Source organism: Parus major, chromosome 7, assembly GCF_001522545.3.
Source record: "Parus major isolate Abel chromosome 7, Parus_major1.1, whole genome shotgun sequence".
NCBI lineage: Eukaryota > Metazoa > Chordata > Aves > Passeriformes > Paridae > Parus > Parus major.
The window spans coordinates 33,528,849-33,554,063 of record NC_031776.1 but is presented as its reverse complement, the minus strand read 5'-3'; the positions used below and the strand labels follow the sequence as shown (position 1 = coordinate 33,554,063).

The window sequence follows — 25,215 nt, the reverse complement described above, 5'->3', positions numbered from 1 at the left end:
AAAACAACGGGAGGGGTATTCATAAAGAGGATGCAAAACTTCTTAACAGTGCACTCAGTTAGGAGATATTTTAATATTGATCATCCTTTCAAATAATTCCATTTTCAAGCGTTGGATGATGGGAACTCCAGTGTTTTAGAGCCAGCTGCTCTTCTAGTGAGCATCTCCCCAATTTTTAAAGGAAAAAAACCACAAAAAAAAAAAAAAAAAAAGAACAAAAAGGGGAAGGAAAAGGGGGGGAGGAAAGGAGTTTGGCACAGGGCTGTGGGTCGGTGGGATCAGCTGCTCCAGCTGCAATCCCTGGTGCTGCTCTGCCCCCTGGTGCTGCCGCGGCCGCAGAGCAGCCGCCCGCCGAGCATCCCCCGCTGTCACTTCTCACTTCTCCGCCAAGTTCAAGGTCAGTGCCTAGCTATTTTCAGCTCATCTCTTCTTGATCCATGCAGAGAAATGACAAGGTAACGTGATTTGGGGTCAGCTGTATTACAGGAACCGTTACATAAACGGAGAAAGTGGAAATCAATCCCGGCTGACAGTGTCTTCGGGATAATCAGCGCTCACTCCATGCCGCTGTCAGCTCTCCTGCATCAAACACCATGTTACTTCTGTCACATCTCCTTAACAAAACCAGAGTCTCACTTTTGGCAAAGTAAATAAATATTTCACTCGGGCTTGCATTTAATTCATTGTTTAGAGAACTTTAACACTTTGGACTTGCAAAGAGTCCCCATTTGGAGGAGAAAAGACAGCTTACCCTGTCAGGTCCATTACTGCCTGCAAAGGGCACTGGCAAAGATACGGTCGACTCTTATGAAACACCCCATCCCTCATATTTTGTGCTTGATTTCTTTAAGCAGACGATTGTCCTCCAAATCTCCGTCACCGAGCAGACCTCGGCTTCCCAAAGTGCTTCACCTAACCCACGGTCACCCCGGCCCCGGCCACATCACCGCTCTTCCCCTAACGTTCTAGGACACCTTCCCTCAATTTGTCTGATTATTATTACTTTATCTGAACCATTTCCTCCCCTAAGCAGACATCTTCCCTAACGCAGAATTATGAACATATCATTTCACAAGATGCGCCGCGTTAGCCGCGTCTCGGTGACAGCACATGGTGTGTGGGTTTAGGGGGAGAGCCGCGATTCCATCCCACCCACCTTGTGCTCCCACCGAACTGCCAACCCCGCCGAGCTCCGCCGAAGAACAATTTCCCATAATATTAGTTGTCAGTAAATTCAAAGACGGAACTCCTAAAGCTATAAAATGGATTAGAAGCAATTTAAAAAAGAATTAACAAACTAGAGTAAGAGTATACTGTCAACAAACAAATGCTTCATCATAGCACTGTAATTTGGAATTTTAATTACCCCTCTGCTTCTGTAACAAAACAATGTCTGAACTGGCAGCCATTTGAATCTCTCACAGGTCATTGAGCATTCTAGTTAATTACTCTATGAATAGCCTGTTTTTCTCCCCTCTGGAAACACGTTTCTAATGGCAGTCAAGGTCTGACAAATGTGTCATCTACATAATTAGCTAGGAAGCAACACAAAACATTAAACATGCTTTGTGCCGACAACTATCAAAACATTTCATTTGTTGTCAATTATTCATTACTTTGTAGGTTCTGAAGGGGTTGTTATTATGAAAATAAGTCCAGATGCTAACAAGGTTAGAGTTTTTTATTCAAATTAGTAATCAGAGGACTAACTTTAAAAAATGTGTCTTGTGTACGTTTATGGCAGCGTTCAATCAGCACTAAATTATAAACGAATTTAGCTAAGTTCAAGTGAAAATAGCCATGGCAGAGCACATACACTAATTTGTGGAGTTGCAGCTCTCTTTGAAGTTTTAGGATCTAAGCTGAAGTAGCAAACTTTCAGAACCTTTGGCAAGACTAATTTGTGCTTGGTAAATAGAGTAAAGATTTTCACAGCGTGAGATAATGTAAGATTGAAAAAAAAAAAAAAGAAGGGGGGGGAAAAATGGAGTTTTAGAACCTTTTTTCCTACCCTTCTGTCACACTGAGTAAAAGTCAAAATCAGCAATTCTGACTCATATAATATCTCGTCTGAACTTCGGTTTGGCTTAACAAGGAAGCCAAACCATTTACATTCACCACTCCCTTAATAGAGCTGAAATGAATTTATCCTTGCTTTCAAGAAGAAATAGGTGCTGGTTATTTCCTTTTTCTATGATCTCATTATGATGCTGCCTATCAAGCTACACAGCTGAAATGCTACAGTGAAACTGTGGGGAGGAGAAATAAATGGGGAGTTGAACAATAAATTTAACTTCTTTTTTAGCCAGGATTATTTCAGCTGAAGTGCTATGATGTAAATATAAACGTAAAAATTCTCACAGGGCATATTTGAGAAAACAGAAATGAAAAAAAAACTATTATTCACAAAATCAAAAGACTTGTTTCAAACCTAAAAACACACCTGCACACAAAATACTGGTCCTGTAAAAAGGTTGGGAGGCAAACCTGAGAAAAATCTCGTACTGAAATTAGCTCATGAATTAATATTCTACTTTCAGCCTTTAAGTCAGAGGAGTTTATGGTATGGAGAGCATACATGAGCACATAGGGGCACATCTGTGCAGGCTGAGGGCCTGAGCCCCGGGGCCAGAGCAGCTCCTCAGGTAGGGAGAGAGGGATACAGGCACTGAAATGGATGAAAAACAGGAGCCAAGGGCTGAAGGAGACAGTCTGTAGGCACAGCACTCAGCAGAGAGCAGATCTACATCTCCAAAGCACAAAACCACTCTGAATACAGCAAGGGGACATATGACACACTTCATTCCTCATTTTCCTGCCCTGCAAAGGAGAATGACTAAGGTTACTAAACATATTTGTTTTCTTTTAGCAATATTCATGTTCAAGAAGTGAAACTGGACTATGTTTGTGGACCCACTGCTTTCATAGCTACCCTGAAATACTCGGAGCAAACAAGGTGTAAGCTTGCATTTATTAACAATTCCCACTCTTGTCATGGGAAGCTCATATATTTTTTTATATCTGTCCCAGTACTATTACATGATTTGTGTACACCTGGAAGGGAACACAGCACTTTTCCTTTATAGAGACAAACGTGCCTGCATCTGTAGCACACCAGTGTATGATGATGAAGTTTGCAGGGAATAAAGCCTGGGCAGTCTCTATTAGATCACAGTAAAGAGAATATTTTTCAAAACTACATCAGGAGAAGGTTTTCTGCTTTTAGAAATATTTTGTCAAGATATACTTTTCCTCCAAGAAAAAAAGTAAACTGTGAGAAGAAAAAAAAAGAGCTGTCCTCAAAAACTTTCCCTAAATAAACTACACTATAAAACAAGCTCTGATGATCTTGCAGAGATTGAAATAATCCCTTTTTGAGCTAAAACTACCCATAGCAATGAAACTGAAAATACTCTAAAAGAGGGCTAGAGACTGTCTTGTAATTAACATTAAACAGATAACATATTTACGAGGAAGTCAAAATATTTTGGAAGCCGATAATCCTGTAAGCCTTAACGTGGTATAAAAACAACAAATAAATGCAAAGTGTTACTGTTACACATGCCTGCCTGATCAATGGTTTTCACATATTGATCTATAAATGGAGTTGACAGTCTGTGTTGGCTGCACATTTTCCAAGCAGCTCTATTTTTGTACAAAACCAATACGGGCAATTACCTTTGTTTGAGATGCCAAGTCTTATCAATTCAATGTGATTTAGTGTCATTTTAATTAAATATCAGGATCTACTTCAGGACAATCTATACAAACAAAGCCTCAAACTTGACTATAAGCTTGATTTGAAGTAAACATGTAGAAGCCCTGCAATTACAAAATATGGCTCAAAAACTCTGCTAAACAGAAGGTTTATATTTTTAGCAAATTTATTTCTGTCTTTTTGGCTAGCCATAACTTTGGCAAGTGTTCTACGATCACAGGAGTAAGAAACAAAAGAAGATTGCTTCCCATTTCTCTGATAATGTATTAGGGAGATAAATAAACCTACCAGTTTGTTTAACCTAATCAGAGAAAGCTCTAATATATTAACATTTTGGAATGTCTAAATAGGTTCTAATTCTTAATATAGACACCAATAAAAAATACATTTCATTGTTTGAAGTTGTTCTGAATGAAGCAAAGTGCACTTCCCTGGGGTTTAACAGATGAAAATAGCAAATATTCATTTACATTGCTAGTTCAGACACTACCATTAAGCCCAGAAAGAGCCCTCACTTGCCACAGTCTGTGTCCAGCTTCATGATTTGTGCTCTTTAGACTCTTCATTAATATCAATTTCAACCTTTGCACAACGCTCAGGCATTTCCATTGAAATAAATAACATAAACCCCCAATAATCTCTTGCGTGTTTAGCTCCTGCCTCCCACATTTGCATCTGCACCACTATAAAATGCACACTTGCATATGGCCCTACTGATGTATGATGCACATCCTTCCCTGTCACACTGCAGAAAATAATCTGTTCACCTTCAAAAGTGTAGCCCCAGGTGTGTTCACAAGCACCACAGCACATGCTTCAGAATACAGCAAATCCCTCAGAGAAAATTAGGCATTTTCTTCCTTTATAAATCACCACTCATCTTTCTACCTTTGTGCCTGTGGTTTAAGTCCTTCATTGTCCAGAGTGGGCATTTCCTCTTTCCCAAAATAAGTTTTAGAAATCTATATTTTTACTGATTGTTCAAAATGTGCCAAAGGCTGATCGCCTTAATCCTCTAAAGTGGGTAGGTTTTGCATAATTTGAATAAAAAGAATTTGACCCATTTACTAATAAAAGGGAGTATATTGCACACCCCAAACATGGACAGCAAAAGTATGGAATCCTTTATTTGGCTGCTTTGAGTTTTTCAAGAGAAAAATCTCTCCAATAATAGGACAAAAATATTCAGTCAATGTAAAATAGAAAATAAACATAATCAATGGATGCCTCATGGATTATATCCATCATCTAAATAGAGGCAGACTGTGAAAACAGAAAATTTCCAAGCAGGAGGATGAGGATAAATCCTTTTTCTCTTCAAGCACAAAATAATTAGCTTTGATTAATATTCTGGTAATATGTGTCTTTTAGCAGGGATCTGTGTGCCTTTAAATGCAAAAGTGAAGACTGTGTAGAAAAGTGCAATGTGAGGAATGTCTTGATTTTTAAAACAATGTTATTAAATTCATATACATACATACACACATATATGTGTGTATCAGCTGGACCCTTCTTTTTCAAGACACTTGGAAGGATGGAGGATTCTCCCCTGCAGTATTTTCCCCCAAATCTTTCACAGGGCACATACCCAGATATGTCAGCACACTGCTGATACACACAACTGGTATTTCACTGCTCCTTTAACTCGCTGCATTTAAAGCCCACAGTTGAAAGCATTTGGATCCTTAGGAATTCTGCTTTTACTTTGGGCGTCAGCAAACAACTTTAAGAGGCTTATTTAAGTAAATACGCCCAAACACTTTCAGCCTGTCAATATCTAGTCAGAAAATTCTGCATGGCAAAAAGAGATGAAAAGAATTGAAACAGAAAGGAAATTAGTAGCATGGCAAGCTTTCAATCTATTATGTCGGAGCCAAGTTTGCTTGGTAAAATGACATATACTCGGTAAAATTCCGCTTTTATGTAATTAGCTACTAAACAAATGTAACACAAAGCAACTTTCCAGCTCCCAGCCAATGAACATATATTGCACCTGGTGTGGTTGTTGGGATACAGCAGTGAATATTTATGTCTAATTTAACTTTTCAGAGCCCTTGCTCTGTAACAGTCCAGCATACTATCCCCCAAACTAAAGTTATGTAACAAGGTAATATCAACAATGAGAAACTGCATGATAAAATCCTGCCCAAAAGTGAAAAATGCTAATTTTGTCTCATTTAGCAGCTGGATACAGAAATGCTCATTAGTTTTAAGAGGGTTAATCCTTTTAACTTTTGCATATTGATATGCCAATTATGCCTAATTGTACAAGAGGCATCAGTCAAGGTAATAGTGCATAAACACATGAAAGTTATTAAGTACATCCCAACATGTAATAAAGTAGGTGTTAATTGGTAGCTGAGTTCTGCAGGCTATTGAGGTGGATAATTCATTGAGAGATGGATCACTTGTAATTTCTCTACATAATTCCTTTTGCAGTCTCATGCTGTGATGTTTTCATGCTTGTCAAAAACAACTGCAGCCTAGTGCCTTTTGTTAAACACAGCCAATAAAATGTTAGGCACCATTAAATATACTTAACTTTTAAACTTTTTCAAAGGTACAGTTCTTCCTGGTATTATATTACAGTATTCCCAGTAAATTATTATAAGCAGGGTTCCAAGCTTTTGGTGGAGGAACACTGCAAGTCAAATAAAAAGGGGAAACAAATTCTGAGGCAAAGAATATAATTTAAATAAATGGTAAATGAGTATCTTAACAGCTGCTAATATCTAAACAGATTTTTCACTCTAGAAATATAAGGTGAAATTAGTTAAGTTACACCAGAGATCACTAGGATAACATATTTCTAAAAAAGTCTAAATTTTGAGGTTTAATTTTGAGTAAAAAGGAAAGGGAATACTGAAGGTCTTGTGGCTTTCCTCCATTCAATAACTTTGTCAAAAAGCTGAATATTTCATAGGGATCCATTACATCAAAGGCAAAAAAATAATGGTTGGCATGGTTGTGAGAAGTGACTGAGATCTGGGACTCTGTCCCCAGCTAACAGAGTTTTCTCCCTCATTTGCATTCTCTGAGAACAAAATGGATCTGGAGTCCAAAAAGTGGGGCTAACATTGCATAAATAATTTTGTAACATCATATGGCCTCAGCTGCAAGTTGCCACCATTATGGAAGAAAATTAACCAGGGGAGACTCATACCAATCAGTTTGTTTAGTAGCTCACAAGGAGTACAGGGGCAGGAATACAACTGGCAATAGAGTTCATCACTAACTATTTAATTAAAAAAAAATGCTAATGGATAAAAAAATGGCTCAACTCCTTTGACTCTGCTAACTGTTGAAATAATAGCATAAGTTCAGTGTCTTTGTACGATTCATTCAGTCTTACAGCATGACTGATTTTTGTTACAAAGTTGTTCTTTATTTGCTGATTTGGAAATTTCCATTTGTTTTCTTCTGTCTGCTTTTGAAGTTTGCTTTTTAAGAAACTGAGACATGTACCTGAAATGGGAAGTGCTATTGTCTACTTACCTGTGCTTTACATAGGTGTTGTTACAACTGAGAGTTGAAATGTTGAGTAAGTGTTATGATCATGGTCACCAAAGCCAAATTTCATGAAGGAAAATTGTTATTCCAATTCATTAATGACCTTAAATGCCTCCTTTCAAAGGATGATAAAGGAACCAGTGTCTAAAAATGCATAAAATTACATAGATTTTAAAAAATTGTAAGACTCAGAAAATATTAGGAGTGTTTTACTTACGGGCTCGGCGACTTTCACATTCTCAGAGAGAATCATAGATTTGCTTTGGCTCAGCCTGTCGTGGTGACTGTTGGAATTTTTGATCCTCATTTGAACAGCCCCTGTGCTATGGTGGGAAGGATTAGGCTTTTCAGAGGCCGTATCAGAAGTTGAAGACCTTTCCATGGTTGCTGGGTTGACCTGAAGAATGTGAAATAAGAGCATTAATCTAGGGACTCCTCATACAAAAAACATATCAATGCCAGGTCTGTGTCACTGCAGTCAGAAGAAGAAGCTGAGTTATCTTGCTGGCAAGATCTTGATCATCTTTGAACACCAGGATAACTATCAGCTGTGTCAGCCTGTAGTTTTATTATTGTCCTTATCACTCACCCATCCAAACTGCCTTGGAAGAGTTAGTTTATGTAAAAGATTATCCTTATCTCAAAAGCCATTCTCCTCCATGGTGTAATCTCCCTGCAAGCCTCTGCCACGTCCAGCTGGCAGCCACTCCACTTTGTCTTTGGCCCTGCTCACACGACACATTTTAAATCTTGCAAAGGGAAAGGACACGCTGTGAAGCCAATTAACATATCTTACCTCCACAGTCCCACACGGGCGAGCTACAAGTGCATCTCAGGGCCACACTGCAACCCTGCTAACCCTGTCCTACAGCCAAACCCAGAGCTGATAAATAGCCCTTCATTTTCACAATTCTACCAGCAGCACGGATGAGATTTTTGTTTCTCTGTCCATTTTTAAAACCTGAAATTGAGAAATTGCTGAGCTCTCAAGCTCTTGGATGGGGAGTGGACCTAGAGTGATCACAATGCTGCTGCTCAGCCTCCCATTTTGGTGTTAGAACAACTCAACAAACTCTCTTCTAGCTATTCAAAGTCCCAAAACATTTTTTGCAGGCAAAAGTTGCTTTATATTCCCTGTGGAAAACATCAAGACAGTGATGTACAGCACTTGCTCTGTTTTCCTCCCCCCTTGCTCACCCTCGTACTACTACATGTAGCTCGTGGGTGCAGCAATCTACTGAGAGCCACAAGAAAACTGGCTCTTTATATTGCTGTGTAACCACATGAGAAAATGTGTAAGGAAGAGATACTACACAAGCTGAAATAGCTGGTTTCCCAACTATGGAGCCAGGGAAATGGAAATCCATTTAAGTGCAGTTATAGTATAAACTGCTGAGAAATCAGCGTTTTCCAAACGGGTTGGAGAGCACGGCTATTTCTAGCAACATCCCCACAACTTCTGAAGGCTCTGAAAGATTAAATTCCTTGATTTCAATAAAGCCCATTACTATGAAGACATCAGAGCAGAGAACACATCGTCCTGGTGTGAAGGTGGGAGAGGGAGATGGGGAGCTCTGCTGCACATCTCTGGGCAGGATCACAGCCTGGGCAGGTGGGAGGACACAGCTCCCACAGCTTCAGCCTCCCTTGGCACTGATAAAACCATTCCTCACAGGAACCTGCCCTAAATGTAGAGGATGATAACAACAGGTCATGCAGTCAGAATGGCTGAGGGTGGAAGAGACCTTGCTAGGTCATCTGCTCAAGCTGGACCACCTAGAATTGGCTGCCCCAGACCATGTCCAGAAGGCTTTTCATGGAACCACAGACTATTTTGGGGATTGGAAAAGACCATAAAGATCACATATTTCCAACCCCCCTGGCACCTTCAGAGGAATTTATATGCATTCATGGCAGTACTCGACAAGAGAAAGAAGGAAGGGTTTTAATATTAGCCCATTACTCACACAACAGAACATGCCATGATAGAAACACTGAATTTAATCATACCAAAAACAAAGCTTGTGCCCATTGGCTGCTCCCTGCATTGACTCAATTACTCAAGGACCCCCACAGTAGTTGAACTTCAGGTTACAGAAATGAGATTAAAGCTGCTTTGTGTTATTTAAGAGCATGCCTGCCTATGACTGCTGCAGAGCTGGTGTATTGTACTTGAGAAAACTCTTTGCATGGATCTTCGGTGGGCAGCACTGTGTGTTCTCCCTCCCCAAGACACTTCTCACCACCCTTCAGAGCAGCCAGCACCCAAATCCATGTCACAGGGACACTTTGCCATTTTGGCAGTAAGGACTGCAGCAGTTCCAAGCAGGAAATTATTTTTTTCCTCCTCCTAAACTTGGAGAGTCAAATCATTTTGTATTTCATGTTGGTATCAAATCAAAATTGCTTCTCAACAGATTTTCAGTAGGCTCCAGGCTGGAGAGCGGATCAGACTCGAGAGACGAGAGCAGCACTGGCTCTGTCACAGATCCAATGTTTGGCTGGAGCACATCACTCAGATTTTCTTCTGAAATCTCCCACCTATAAAACTCTGACATATCCCTTCTTGGGAGCATTGTGAGTTTTAATTAGGTAGTCTCTGTCTGGTGTTGTCAGTACATGACGTGACATAAAAAAGTTTAATAGTGTGACAAAGTCATGCCCTGGATCACAAGTAGGAACACAGGCAGTAAATGGCAAGGCTGCAAAGACTTCTGTAACTTCTGATTCTGATCTCATTGAACCTTGGTTAATTTTCCTGAAAATCTGAGCTAATTTGCATACATCAGAGTATTACAAGGAGGCTTTCCAAGATACCAAAATTACAGGAACTACTATAAAAGCAAACAACAACAAAACCCAAAATGGAACATTTCCACCATCAGATTTGTCTTGGTGTAACACACAGTGAGATCCTGCAGAATATGAAGGAGGTCTGGCATAATATGGAGGAAAGGTGCAAAAGTTGTGTCCTTAGGATTTTCAGGTAGGAATCCTTTGCTGTCCAAGCTCCATTCAGACTCCTGACAGCGTTACCAGCCCTACATGCCAGTAGATGGCACCCTGAATATGAGCTCCACAAACGCAACAGCACGACATTTGCATTTGCAAGGAGGATTTGGTAATTCTCACACTCTGCCCTTCCTCTATTGTTTGTTTGTTTGCTTATTTTTATTATAACTTTTTTTTTTTTTTTTTTTTTTTTTTTTAAATAACAGAGGGAAAGACCATCAGGAAACAGATAAAATATTGTCAGAAAACATAAAAAGGATCCTATCTTCTGCATTTATGAGTTGGTGCTTCCAAATTGTTATTAGAAGCATCAGGGCCAAGTTTGGGCTGGTTTTGCAGGGGAATTTGTTTCGCTTCCTTTGGAAGGCAGAGCTGCCAAGCCCCGTGCAACTGCTTGTGTGGCACTCCATGTCCATTATATAATTAGCTAATTTGCCTTTTGGCAAACAGTTAGCATCTGGATATAAATTTTAGTTTTGAAACCTCCTATGGTTGATTTGCTAGAGAAAGGCATTAAACCAAGACAGAATTTCCCCTCCTCTCCACCCTGTTGTTTAGACTGCTCCTGGAGTAGAGGGGGCAGGACTTTGAGACATTAACCTAAGAGAAGGGAAACAAGGGAAGACCCCCAAAATTCCTCTTGGAAATCTGTTTTGGGGAACTGTGGAACAGAAGGGGCAGGTTGGAAAAGGGTGAGGAATAGTCAGGGGCAACAAAAATCCTTGACATGAGGATGGATGGATGATGCAAGAAGAGAAAACTGATTCATAGAGTGGAGAAAAGAGGTTACAGTAGGTATGAGAAAGGAGAAATTTAATTTCTGAAGAGAGGGTGAATCACTTACTTATGTTGCAAGAAACACCACTGAACTGAAGGAACAAAATCACCTTTTCTGACTGTGGCAGCAAAACCAATTCAGTCCTACACAACCAGTCACTTTCAAAGATACTTCAGGAGGTCAGAAGCCTTCTTTGAAGGAAAATGGGGTCCATCCTTTAATAAAATTTGCAGCCTCAGTGGGTCAAAGCTCTTGCAGTGACTTTTCCTATAAATAGGTCCATGTGTTTGGAATGCTCCAGCAAGTAACACACCAACCTTGTAGTGAAACAGACTGAGTTAAACCAGAGCTCAGGCATCAACTACAGGGAAGAGCTGGCTGATAGACATTCAAGTGGCATTTGACAGTGCCTAAGGAGCCTAGAACCCCAATTTCTAAATGTACAGCTGACTTTCAAACACGTGGTGTGGAAATAATGAGTGTTGCAGAGGTGAAAAACAAAAAGGTGACTGCGGATGCAAATCCATAGACACAGCAAAGCCGTCCCACTTCTGAGAATCTGGCCCAGGTTTAGAGAATTGTGCAGGAAATGGGGAAGATCAGATCTCCTCCTTCCCCACAAAGTGTTGGGAATTGCCAAAATTATTCACCAGAAGATTTTCTGTGATGTTTCATTTAAAAATAGAGCTTCCACAGAATCATGACGTTTGATAACAGTGAAAATATGTCAATTATTTTTGTTTGGTGGGAAAAAATTGTTTTCTGTCTCTTTGAGAAGAGAAAGTAGATGAGAAAAGAAACAAAACAAAAGCAAACACTTCTGTTGCTATTTAGAGTTTCTGTCAAAAAAGCAGAAATACACTTTTTAGCTTTTTTTAAAAAATGAAGATATTGCATTGTTCCTATCCCTACTATTATTACATCTTTTATAGCTGAACTGTGGTCTCTGTCTCAGAATGACAGTCTGTAAGTATTACCCTCCTACAGCACGTCATGGACCTAGAATGAGTTTCATATTGAATTTATCAGTATTTTAATCCATTTTATTCATGCTGCTTTGTCCAAAAAGTGACCCTGTAACAAGTGGACTGATTGGTATTAGCCAAAAACTTTATTTCCTGAGTTTTGGTGCAGTACTGGCAAAGTCAGAATGAAGATTTTCTACAAAGCAGAGAATTAATTCTTCAAGAAACAAGAAGATAGCAGTATTTACTGATTTTGGCTTGAGCTATGCCAGCATTTCCTACAGCTACATACAGTAGAAGACAGAATGCAAATGATAATTCATCAACATCTTGTAGCAGAGAAGCTGTGGCTGCCCCTGGATCCCTGGAAGTGTCCAAGGCCAGGTTGGATGAGGCTTGGAAGAACCTGGGATAGTGGAAGGTGTCCCTGCCCGTGGCAGGGAGTTGGAACAAGATGGTTTTTAAAATCCCTTCCAACACACATCATTCTAGGTTTCTACAATTAAACTGTTGTAACATGTATTTTTCCCCAGAAAAGGAAAAAAAAGCTCCTAATTAATATAACCTCTCAAATATGTTATTCAGGATTCTGACTTCAAAATAATATATTTTTCAGTATTTCTAAATAAGCTTTTCCTTTCTACCATATTTTCTGCTTATGACTTGCACCACTGTCACGTCAGACACATAATTAACATGAAGGTCCTCGACACAGCAGAGTGCAAACACTGCAAAATTGAAGTGCATCTTGTTGCATTGACTAATTTAAGTATTTTGCTCAAGAACACACAGTACTTGAAGAGCATCCACAAAACCCAATGCAGCAATATCACAGAAGGATAAAAATCAGCACCAGGTTCACCGTCACACCAGACCTGTGAGCCCGCAAAACCATAAAAATGGAAGTTGCAGTTAACAACTGAAAACAAAAAAACAAACAAGAGAATGGCAGACAAGAGGGGAGTTGAGGAGATGAACTGTTCAGGAGAATGTGTCACTGTGTCTGTAAAAGTGTTTATCACCAAAATCAACACACCTATGTAAATACTGCTGCTGTGAGGTTTTGCCCTTGGCCTGTGGCACGGATATCTCTGCACTGCTCGGGACAGCAAGTGCTTAAACACAAACACAGTGATGGAAAATAAAGGTGCACAAATGAAAAAAAAAACCTACCTGTAAAGAGAGAGGATAACCACTAAATTGTTCCATAGATGGTTGGCTTTTTTTAAAATTATTGCTATCTGCACTTTGCTGTGTCTATTTTATTTCAGGCATCCCCACCACGCTGCTCTCAGAGCTGACACATCACACCCCTGTGCCCAGGGCAGGGACACAAACAGGAAAGGCTGCTGAGGGATACAGTGTCCTGGGCCAGTGCCCAGGAGTGTCCTGAAGCCAGTTTATCTGAGTACTAGAAAACAGAGAAATCCATTGGACTGAAAATACCAAACACATCTGACCTTCCTATGCCTTTTCATTTGCAAAAAAATATCAGGTATTTAGGAACCAGGACTAATTTCATCACTCCTACCTTTAATCAAAGCAAGAGGTCAGGAATGACACAACATCACCACTGCCCAGCTCTTTACCCCACTTTTGTCTGTTTATATCAGACCTACAATAAACCAACCAGAATTTAGTGTTGGGTTCAACATGCTGTAAAATGTTAAATGTCCTAAACTCAGCAGCTCAGTTTCCCTTATCACCCAAAATTGCAATCTCATCTCTAAGTTGATGCACCCTAAGTCCTACAAAAACCATGTTCATCAGCATTAATTATCACATCCTGCTTTAATTTTTTAACCTGTTGCAGCCATATGAGACTTTTGGTGGTGTCTCAGAACAGACAACACACAAGCAACATGAAAGCTGTAATTACTTTGTAATTACTTTGCAATTACTCTTTTCTAGTCCAGTACTTGTGGACTTTCTGCAAATAAAAGCAGAACTGGCCCACTCCAATTTATATGTACAGTTACCCATCTCTCAGCTGTGGTCAAAGAGATGAGCAAATAATCTTTTATGCTTTGTTTGGAGCTATATTTCACTGTCCAGAATTTCTCTGTTACCATGTGGGGCATAAGCTGCCCAAACCATTATTCACAATATTTTATGCTTTGAGGTAAATCATTCAGTCTCTCTATGAAGGATGCACCTAAAGGCAAATCTCTCAACACAGCTTGACCCAAATCATAGAATCAGAGAATAATTGAGCTTGGAAAATACCTTTAACATCATCTGTTGACAGGTCCATCACTAAACCATGTCCCTAAGCATCACATCTACATGTTTTTGAACACTTCTGGAGACTATCATTCCACCACTTTCCTAAGCAGCCCGTTCCAAAGCTTCCTTTCAGTGAAGGAATTTTCCCTAAAATCCAATATAAACCTCCCCTGACACAACTTGAAGCCATTTCCTCTTGTCCTCTCAATGTCCTTATCAGACCTTCTAGGTAGTATCTCAATACAACAATAAAGCATTAAGCAAGACTTTAGGCTGAAAAACCTGTTATCAGTGAGATTTTAACCTGATCCCTGATATGATGATAATTTCAACCTCTTTGATCTATTCTCTTATATTAAGAGAGGGTTATATTTTACAACAACATTTGGTTAGCAACTATGTAATTCTCAAAACAGAAAACTCATGTACTAGCTTAATATCCAAAAAACCACAAAAATTATAAGGATAAAATAAAATAACAAAAGGCTTAAATCAAGTCCCACTTTCTAGCAAATGGCAGCAAAATATCTTATCCAAGTATATTCAGTGGAAAAATTAACCTTTATAAATTTTTGCTTGATTTGTCTCCAGGACTGGATGAAGAGAAACATAAAGAGAGAAAATTTATGTGCCTCTTCTGGACTGACAGTGGTTATGAATGAGGATTTAAAAGGGGTCTAAAGTCCTCCTTTGTGTTATTCTGGAATTTCATACACGATGACAACCCCAGAGTCTGTTCCTTTTTCTGCATAGATAAAGCCTTAAAAAGAGCAGGGCAGATGACAGGAAAACAGGGAAAATCTGCTTGGTCTCTACAGGGCAGAGACCTGCTCCCTCTGGAAATGCTTTCCTGTCTGCTTGGAAATGTTCTGAGAATTAGAAAGAGAGGAGAAGGGGAGAGTTACTGTTCCAAAGTTTTGTGGGTACAATGACAAACTCCTCACATCCACATTTTATGACTCCAGATCCACCAACTCTGATCCTGTAATGCTCCATGACCTTGTTGTCTGCAGGTCCTCCCTGCACAAATGAAACCTGCTTGGAAATACCACTGGGATATTACTGAAAACAAAAAAATACCACATGTAACAGGGTAAAAGAAATTTGACTTCATATGGTCATGCCTCCTCTTGCATTGCTTAGTTTCCTAATTATGTTACATGGGAAGGTCTCAGAAAAGGTAGCAGTTGTTTCAAAAGTTCTTCTGTCCCAATATATCATATGGGATAGCATAATGGAGTCTATTTTCACCATTCCCATGTCAATTCAATATCTCAGCTTCCAGTGGAACTCAAAGCCAAAAGTATCCTGTATCCTTTGTGTACAGTTTGGCCTGCATATGTTCTGGGAACAGTTGTCCATAGTAGAAATTCAGTTGAATATGTAAAAGAACATGCCTGGGGGGAAAAAAATGCTACTTCTAGGTCTTCCTGCTGGCAGCACCTTTCATTTCTTTCTGGATTGCTTCTGATCCACGACACCTGCCTCTATTTTCTGTGCTGTGCAAGCTAGACTACAATCCTTCTGATGGAGAATATTGATTATATAGAGGCAGAATTGAAAACCATCTGTGAGTATCATCCTGTACACAGCACTTCTAGTGCTTCCTGTGGCCCTGAGCAGCAGGACTAGAACAATCTGGACATTAGACCAATGGCATTAAGTAATTTACAGCAGCATGAAATCCATGCTTTATAATTAATTTATTTTTATAATTTATAATTCATTCATTTTATTGGTTTAACACTAAATATGACCTAATAAGTGCTTGGTTATTCCTGATCTGCCCTACTCATAAGGAAAAGAAAATTTCCTTCTACCTCCTTCCTTTTTTCTTAAGGTTTATTTACTGCAGGTAAGTGCTGAGTAGAACCATGGCTTTTCACACACCTCTAGACTGACCAGTCTAAACCCATTTCACACCTGCACCTGGTGCTTGTTTCGTAGTAACTTTTTAGTTTAAAGCTGTCTAATTCAGAATTAAAAAAAAAAAAAAAAAAANGATCACATAAGAATCACAAATTTTCCCCGGTGCTTGAAAGAAATCTGTTCCTATAGCCTAAATGTTCAGAAAAGTGTTGTTACTTTTAATGTTGCTTGTTTCGTAGTAACTTTTTAGTTTAAAGCTGTCTAAAATTCAGAATTAAAAAAAAAAAAAAAAAGAAGAAGAAAAAAAATTCAATGTTTTCTCTAGGAAGATCACATAAGAATCACAAATTTTCCCCGGTGCTTGAAAGAAATCTGTTCCTATAGCCTAAATGTTCAGAAAAGTGTTGTTACTTTTAATGTTGCCAGATCTGAAGTGATGAGATACTATGGGAAAGGTTATTCTTGCAGTATTTACAGATACAAGCAGAAGCAGAAGTGACAGAAATTTCAAAGTAAGGCTGCTTGAAATACTTCCAGCTCAATTTTGCAGAACTTCTCCTCACAGAGATTTGGATATTCATCCAAGCTTTCCATGCTTACCTGAACCAGACATGTGGCGATGGTAATTTTGGAACAGCCCAAACTCTCTGGAGAAGTAGAAGAGTTTGTACCACAAGACAAACTGATGTATTAGAAAAATATTTTTTAAACACCTGAAAGCTCACTGCAAATAGCCAAAGAAACAAACTTCCTGGAAATTCTAAATTTCAGAGTTTTGCCACCAGAAGTTTTGGGCTTTACTTGCCAGGGACGGGACTGTCACAAGGCCTGCCTGGGCAGGGTGTGGCAGCCTGCTTGTGCCCTCCCCACAGCTCCATGGGATGATTCATTGGGAGGAAACATTTCACATCCATCACTGAGTAAAACTACACACAAGTTTTACCTCATCCTACCTCTAAATCAGCTGGGCACTGTTGAACACGTCATGAATTACTGAACACGTCATAAACTACTGAACAGGGCTTGCCTCACTTTGCCTTCCAGGCCTCAGTTCCTGCAGCAGCACCATCCCCTTCACCAGAAAAAATGCCTTTTTGAGTTCTGTAAAGCCTTTGGTGAAGTAGCACCAGTAGCTTTAACCTCTTGGAGTATCTCAGAGCTCCTCAGTTTAGTAGTTTCAATGCACATTTGCTGTGTCTTTATCCTTTTTGCAGTTCCATATACCCATCATCCCACAGAAGACATCTGTCAAACTGAGATACTGAGATTATTGAATACCAAAGCTTTAAATCTTTTCAGACTTTAAAAATAAATTAAAGAATAAAATGAATTTATAATAAACTTATTTCTCTTTTTATTTGAAACTTACAGTGACACTTTTTTTTTCTTGCTGACCCTGCCTGCCTCAGTAACTCTAGGAAGAGGAGATTTTGTCCTTGATCTGGACAGAGAGATGCCCTCCCTCCCACTCCCCCGGATGAAGTTTGACTTCCCGTGCTGTGCACATGAAACAGTCCCTCCCACCCTCTCTCCATCTCCCATCATCTATATCTGCAGCAGTTTTTGTGCTGTGATCCTGCAGCTGTTCCCCTGCTTCTTCTCACTGCTCCCACTTCCCATCTGAGGGAGGAAAAAATCCTCCAGACACTTTTAATCTGTTCCCACACTCCATCTCCACTTTCCCTTGCGGAGCTCCTGGTGCTGCACTTCCAAGAGACGCTGCTGTGAAATGCAGCAGAGATGGCACCTACAGTTTTAGGAGAAAACTTTTGAGCTGTAGCAGGAACCAGAAGGGGAAATTCTTTGCGGTTTGCTTTGAGCAAGCCCCTCTTCTGCATTTCATGGGGCCTCCAGTTCGCTTTCTTCTCCAGCCACCGCTGCCACAGAGCACCAGGCAGCAGCAGTGCCTGCCCCACGAGGCTGCTGGGGCAAAGAGGAGAGAAAACAAAGGCTCTTGTTCTCTGTGATAACATCTGATACCACATTGTGCAGCTAAGATGTCTGCACAGGGGAAATACCAAGGGTGCTGTGCTGTCAAAAAGTTAATTTCATACACTCATATAATGGTTTGGGTTGCAAAGGACCTTAAAGATCATCTGTTTCCAACTCCCCTGACATGATTTCTTTGATGAGGCAATAGGCTCTGTTAATTATATTTATATTTTTTTGCTGCAGATGAAATTTTTTACCAAGGAACCAGAAAACTTTATCTCACTAAGGTGGTTCAGGGTGATTCCAGGAAACCTTGTACACGTTTTCTGCAGGCCAGGAGGCCACAGCCACCTGTGTCCCACCACAGATGTGCTGCACAAAGCCAAAATCAACACCAACAGCACACAGAATGTGGCAGAGCCAGAGCTGCCTGCGAGCACCAACACTCATAGTGAAACAATCACAGCCATTCATCTGCCCCCAGCACTGTTCAGGGCAAAAATACTTAATGACTATTACATTTCCCACTGGGTCTATGAGGTAGCATCCTCAAAACCCTTTTAGGATGAAATGGCTGCACTCAGCTCAAATAAACCTGTGCAGTTCTGAGTTAAAATGTCCTTAGACTGCAACAAGATTGTTCCCTAAATACCTGAATCTTGGTGCAGGGTACAACTCTGGTGAGTAATATCTTCATTTAACTTCTTTCATTCTTCTATTCTATACAATTTTCACTCCACATCTTAATAGATTCCCCCTTTTCAGATACCTCCACTCTAAGATAGGTTTTACAAAAGACTTTTTACAAACTTCAGAAGAAAATGAAAGCTCAAAAGGAAGTTTTCAAATTCTGTGCAGCAATTCTGAATGACTCAGGTGTCTGTGACTGCATCCTACTCAAGCAGGAGCTAGTGCTGGACTGCCCAAAGGAAATTCAAGAATGGGTTGAAGACACCACTTCCTCTAAGCTTCTGCTAAAACTTTGGGCACTCCTTGCCTTTTCCAGGGTTTAGGATTAATGAAGGAGGAGGAGCTGACATGCTTTTGCTTGGGCTGTTTCTGCCTTCTTTGGAGCTCAAAGAGCAGATGGATTAATGCTAAATGGGTTAATCCTAAATCTAAAAATCATCACAAGAATTTGATTACTCATTACTATACTTTGTTGGGTGTTGTTTTTTCTAATGAATTAACCAAGAATGCAATGTACTGCTGATAATGGAAACATTAATCTCTCTGGATCAAACCTCAGCACTACTCAGCCTGACACACAAATGGCAGCATGTGCCAGAGCTCTGAGATGGAAAGTCTGATGTGACACCCTCCAGGTATAAAATATCAATTAATTCACAACAAAACTTTTTGCTAGAAATGCAATTTTGAGAGCCCAGGGAGGCTTCTGCTGGTGTTTGCTGTGGGTGTCCGTGGTGTGGCCATTGGGTGTGTGTGGGTTTGGCTCCAGCCCCAGCTGCACAGTGACACCAAAGCTGAGAGCTCCTGACACCCAACAGGCTGGGGACAGACCCACCAGCCATGGAGGTGACAGAACCCTCTGAGAGACACAACTCCGAGCTTCAACTGCTTTCACAAAGTATCTCTGTCATTTCCTTCCTCACCCAAAAGGAAGAGAATTTGTAACATCCTGAGTAGCGAATAAACAAGTTCAGGTGCCAAGGGCTGTGTCCTGCCCAAGAGCACTTTCAGTAGGTGGTATCTGATTCAGCACCAAATACAGCAATGGTTTTGCTCAGGGTGTGGCAGAAAAGAAATCCAAAACAAAGAACGAGCACATATTTGACACGTCTCTTCAGCTCTAAGCCATGTTCACTTCTGTTTTCCTTTCTCCTCATCTCCCCCTTTCCTCTTATCAGGTTGCAGGTTTGGATGCAGGTTGCATCCATCAGGAAAACTGATGGAGGCTTTGCAGAAGGAATCATAACTCCCTTTAAGTTCATCTGTTCAAGGACTGTGCCTTCCTAGTGTATCAGGCACAAGGTTTGGAAGAAATGTTCATGAAAACCACAGTAGAAACCCACAATACCCAGCTTAACTGGAAGTGAATGGTTTAATATCTGTAAATCTCAAATGACAGGAAGAGTTACATGGATCTTAAACAACCTACCACCAGCCATAGCACCATCAAACTCAGTTAATTTATTAAAAAAATGCTTCAGTAAATATCTGAGCACTCCTTGAGTTAATGCAACTTGCACATACACAGAGTAGCTTAGCAGATAATTTGGAATATACGAATACCTATTTAAACCTCTTTCACCTTTCCTACTTAATTCTCAAAACATTTCTTTCTCATTAGTAAGCTGAGAAAAAATGTAGACAAATTAAGAGAAAAACGTGAATTTTTTTAAGCTTATATGAATTTTTGTTCCTAGTTTCTTCAAACAGGATTTATTTTACAAGTGTCAGCTGTCAACAATTCCAGATTACTTTAATATGAACCAATAAATCCCTGAAAATCTTCTTCTGCATGGCCTGGCTGCTTCCACTGACAGCTCTTGCACGGGCTAGATTTGCCCCATTGTCAGTTTGTAACATCTAAACATCTGTGTCCAGAACATTATTTCCTAACCTTCTTAATGAAAATCCAAGTGCTTTCTTTTTGCTCCTGTCTCAGCCAGCCTGGAAGTTTGCAACCCAGGGAGCTTCAAGTTGTGACAAAGATGATGCAAGACTGTGACAAGAAGTCTCACTCTTTAAGTAAAAAATAGCTCTGTGTTGAGGAAGTCCCAGTGTAAATGAGGAGCTAGCAGTGCTTGTTTTGTAGTGAGTCTCCAAAACAACCTTTTTATAGTATTTCTCAAAGCAGGCAAGACTGACAGAGGCATGCTGAGTGCGTGAAGGCACGGTCTTAACATCCAGCACAGCAAGGAATCAACCATCTCTGTCCTTCAGGGGCTGGTAGGACAGCAAAATTCAGATTCACTGAGACCACTGGTTGAAGCAGACTCACCTTAGGAGAAGGTTTCAGAGCAGGCAACACCAAAACCTTCTCACCCAGCCCAGGTTCCCAAATGCTGAAGGCAACGAGGCATTCAGCCTGCCCTGACCCTCACCAGTTTGATGGTGACAAAAGTGTTTGGAAGCCACCACAGGACGGAAAAGGGACAGTTTTATGCAGGTTGTGTAACCAGGTGGGAAAATCTGCTGTGGTGCTCTGAATGACACTTGAATTATCATAAAAAATCTGGGCCAAAATTGTTTTCAATCTGCTTTCTTCAAGACTAATACGACCAAAATATGAAATCAGGAAAACCATCTGCATATAACAACATCCATCAGCACCACTTTCTGCCTTTGTGTCGCTGAGAAAAAGATTTCATGCATTCATATGGACCTCTTAGGAGCTAAGTGGAATGTAGAGACCTTGGCTAGAGCTCAGGTGATGCTTTATTTTGTTTTCAAAAGAGATAAGCTCAAACTGCACTAATAGATGGTTAGGACACATTCTGTACAACAGCCACATTTCAGGTTAAAAGTTAAGTTACACTTAAGTACTGACAGACTTCTTCAACAACAAGAGATGGTTTTTAGCCACATGCAGGCTTTACCAGCTCCTTAAATGGTTAACAACTCACAGTGATTGATCTTATACAGCACAGAAGTATCTAATAAAAAAAAAATCAAGAAAAACAAGCAAGTATCAAAATTACACATAGTGAGCATAAAAAAACCCCATAAAACTCTGCCTATAACCCACTATCTTTGATGTAATTCAGTAAAACACGCCATAATGCAGCAGTTGTCATGGCTCAAAGGCTAATATCAGAAACCCAAGCTGAAGTCTTTGGGCAGCACACCAAAGCCATTCTCACTGCAGCACTGGAGATCACCAAGGGAAATCCATCCCACTGCATGGGATGCCGCTTTTTAAACCTTGTCCTGAAGCTCATTGCTGCAAATAATAATTTCTGGGACCAGACACAGATAGAGAAACCCAAACCAGAGCTGCTGGAATGCTCCAGCACCATGCTGGAGGTTGTAGAGTTTTGTTACCCAAATACCAGGATTAAAATTCAAACATGCCTTTGTCACCATTTTAGTTTCTGTTTCCTGTTTCACTCCAGGTAGGGAGGAACATACCCAAGGATACAGAGCCCTGCTGACAGGGACTAACAGGAGTGTCATGCACTCAAGCTTGGCTGGAATAAGATGGAGCAACTCTTCCAAACCAGGATATCTTTGTGTCAAAGCAAAAAGAAGTTTCTACAACAAATGCTGTCAAAAAAACCAAATTTTAATTATTTTTATTTTTTTTTTTGCAATTCAATAACAGTGTATAGCAGGAGCTTTAAAATACAGAGTGCTTCTGCTGTTCACTCTATTTGGAAAAGAAACTGAACAAATGTATACCACAGATGTAATTGGATGGAGAGGTAAACTGAACAAGACATGCTTCTTTAAAATGAATTTGCTTTGGACACAAAGGGGTAAGTTGCAGAGAAAAGGAGAAAATAAAGACATAAAACTCTGAGAATTCAAACTACTTCACCAAATCTCACAGCTCTTTGGAAAATGCATTTTAAATTACTCTAAGATTCTGCGGCAGAAACATAAAAATCACGACAAACACAGCCCAGGAAGAGAACATGTTCTTTTTATACAATTTCCCTGTCTGTGCTGATTTGTGTATGCAGGCAGGACAGCTTTTTTTTCCTCCAAAAAGTACAGAAAATATGAAATGTGATCTTACAACACTATACTAAAATCTGTCTCCAATTAGCATGCATGATCCCAAAATGTGCTCTAAGCCACGTGTGATATCTTTCAACTCTGACCCATATTTCCAAAAGAAACCCAAGTTGCCTGTTAGAGAAGGCAATCAACTACAAACAGGAGCATAAGTCACAAAGTTTGCAGCAAGCTACGTTACTGGGATAAAAAATCTTCAGCATAAAACAAGCCTTGCTAATTCTGTCTCTCCTTTATGTGGCCCATAATCAAAGTGCTTTATTGTGTTATTTGAGCATCTTCCTGAATTACAATTTCTTTGCAAAGCTGTGCAGGCCAAAAAGTTCTTTGCCCACCAACAGCAATGCAAAAGTGTATTTTCTGAGGGAAAACTTTGAGGTGGGGGCTCAGGACATGCAACCCTTTTCTGGCCAGCTCTGAAGCAGAAGATGAATTAGTCTGGGTTTAAACAGCCCATGCAGGAAACACACAGCCATGGCATCTCCACTGAGGAGCTCCATGAGGATCACCATTGACTGCCAGATAAACATCCACAGATAAACCAAGGATGTGAAATGTCCTTTTTGCCCCATGTTCTTTTCCTACCAGTATAACTGATGAATAATAGAGTGGTATCAAACTTCTTGGCATTGAGTAGGGCAAGAAATCCCTCTACTAACATGTTCAGACTCTAGGAACAGTAAAACAACTAGCTAACAAAAAAAAATAAAGAACAAGCTAAAGCTACTGACTTTTACAGTATCCATAGCTGCTAATCGCATCTCTCATGGTGACCAGCCCAGGAGCCAGTTAATCAAACAGTGCTAAACTGCACTCAGGAAGGGAAAATGCTGGGAAAAGGTATCTAATCTCATTTCCCAGCCAGTGCCACAAATTTTTCTACTGTTTTTCGGGGAGAACTAGCTGGTTCCAGCTGGGGTATGAGAGGGAATTATGGTTTGGGGTACTAGACAAGGTCTGACACATAGAATACAACAGGTTTGTTAAATTCCAAGCACTTATTTAAAACATCACATCTCTATCCTCCACACTTTTCTCATTGCTTCCAAATTCACCAAGGCCTACAGAAATAAAGCAATTGTGCAATTAAAGCAACCTGATTTGAATGCTTACAAAATGCTCATAGCCATGATTATTTTAAAAACTTTTAGCAACAGGTTTCCCAAGCTGCACTGAGATGGGCCAGAGGCTCCTTACCTGCAGCCTCAGGGACGTTGTCATCTCATCTCAAGCCGCCATCAACGAGCAACAGTTTAAACTATTTCAAAAGAACGGAAAAGATCAAGGTCACATGTCTAGAGACAGCATTTGAGTTAGTCCAACAGCTCACACAGAGCAAAAGAAAGCAGGGAAAAAAGTAAAATAAAACCACTTCCTGCAAGAGCAGAAGTGAGCCATCTCACCAGTCAGAGACTTACATCTAGAGGCTGGTGTAAAACTCTGGACTGAAGGAAAAAAAGAGATTTTAAAGCATGAAAGCAGCTTCTTTGTGAAAATTGCAGCAAACAAGGAGGGCTAGCTTTTGCAAAAGGTAAAGATGAGGTTTAAAAGGAAATGCTGAAAGGAATTATGATTCTAAGCCTTAAGACGACTTCCCTTTTCTTACCTTCAATGAAACCCTTTGAGTACTGAAATAAACGGCTTGCAACAAATCTGCTTTGCTATTTTGAAATATAGCTTTAGTAAGCAGGACACTTACTGTTCTGCTATTCAGATTAATCAGGTAGCAAGTTCTGGACAATCAGAGAGTTTGCTGCTAAGGACAAGCTCGTACTATTGCCTGGTAGAGGTTAGACAGGCAAACACTTCTGTTTCTTTGATTTTCTGCCTTAAAGACTTCTCCACAAAGCAGCCCTTGGAGAAGCAGGGCACACACAGCTGCTGCCCTGCGTCACTTCCCACAGCATCCCACACTGCAATGGTCCCTCCCAGGCAGGGGGAACCCAAAGAACCACCAGATTCAGGCACAGCTCTGGGCCTTTGGGGCTCTGGAAAAGCCTCTTCTTCGTAAATGCCTTCATCAGCATCTGCCACGTGGCTTTCTTATTTTTTCTTTTTGTTTTTTGGTTTGTTTTTGTTTTTGTTTTTGTTTTTTTAGAAAGCAACAACAATATTTTTCTGGTATTTCTAGGTCAAATTACAAACTGGAGCAGTGGGGGTTCCCGTGCAGGACAGGGCTGTGGTGCTGTGGGGACGGTCACAGTGTGGGTCAGGCTGAAGAGCTCTCTGGTAACGCTTTGGCAGAAAAAGGGATTATTTTCTCCCACCTCAAAAACACCAAACACCTGCCATATGACCTGATATTTAGGGTTTTGTCCTGAGAGTGAGGTAAAATGAGCTCTGTTGGCAGGGGGAGCTCCTCAAGAAGCTCTGCCCCATCTGTAGAGAGGTCCAGCAACAAAATCATTGGGTGCCCTGGATCCCACAGAACACCCATGGCTGTAAAAGAGGGAAACTGAGATAATGGAGAGAGCAAAACCATCCAAATGGAGACAGGAAAT

General features: G+C 40.3%; 1 protein-coding gene across 3 annotated transcripts in view; it reads right to left on the bottom strand.

Moving 5' to 3' along the window:
* Positions 1-24,522, bottom strand: part of ARHGAP15 (Rho GTPase activating protein 15) — a 322,532-nt gene extending 298,010 nt beyond the window's left edge. Inside the window, exons 1-3 of one of the 3 annotated variants that reach the window (XM_015635331.3) lie at positions 24,321-24,522; positions 23,912-23,972; positions 7,446-7,625 (exon numbers count right to left, since the gene is read on the bottom strand). In XM_015635331.3, coding sequence (XP_015490817.1) covers positions 7,446-7,625; positions 23,912-23,935 — 204 coding nt within the window. In that variant the 5' untranslated portion in view covers positions 23,936-23,972; positions 24,321-24,522. Of the gene's footprint in view, positions 1-7,445; positions 7,626-23,911; positions 24,040-24,132; positions 24,207-24,320 lie in introns of those variants that run through there. The other 2 variants (XM_015635332.3, XM_015635330.3) reach the window with 2 other exon arrangements.
* Between the last annotated feature and the right edge of the window lie 693 nt (positions 24,523-25,215).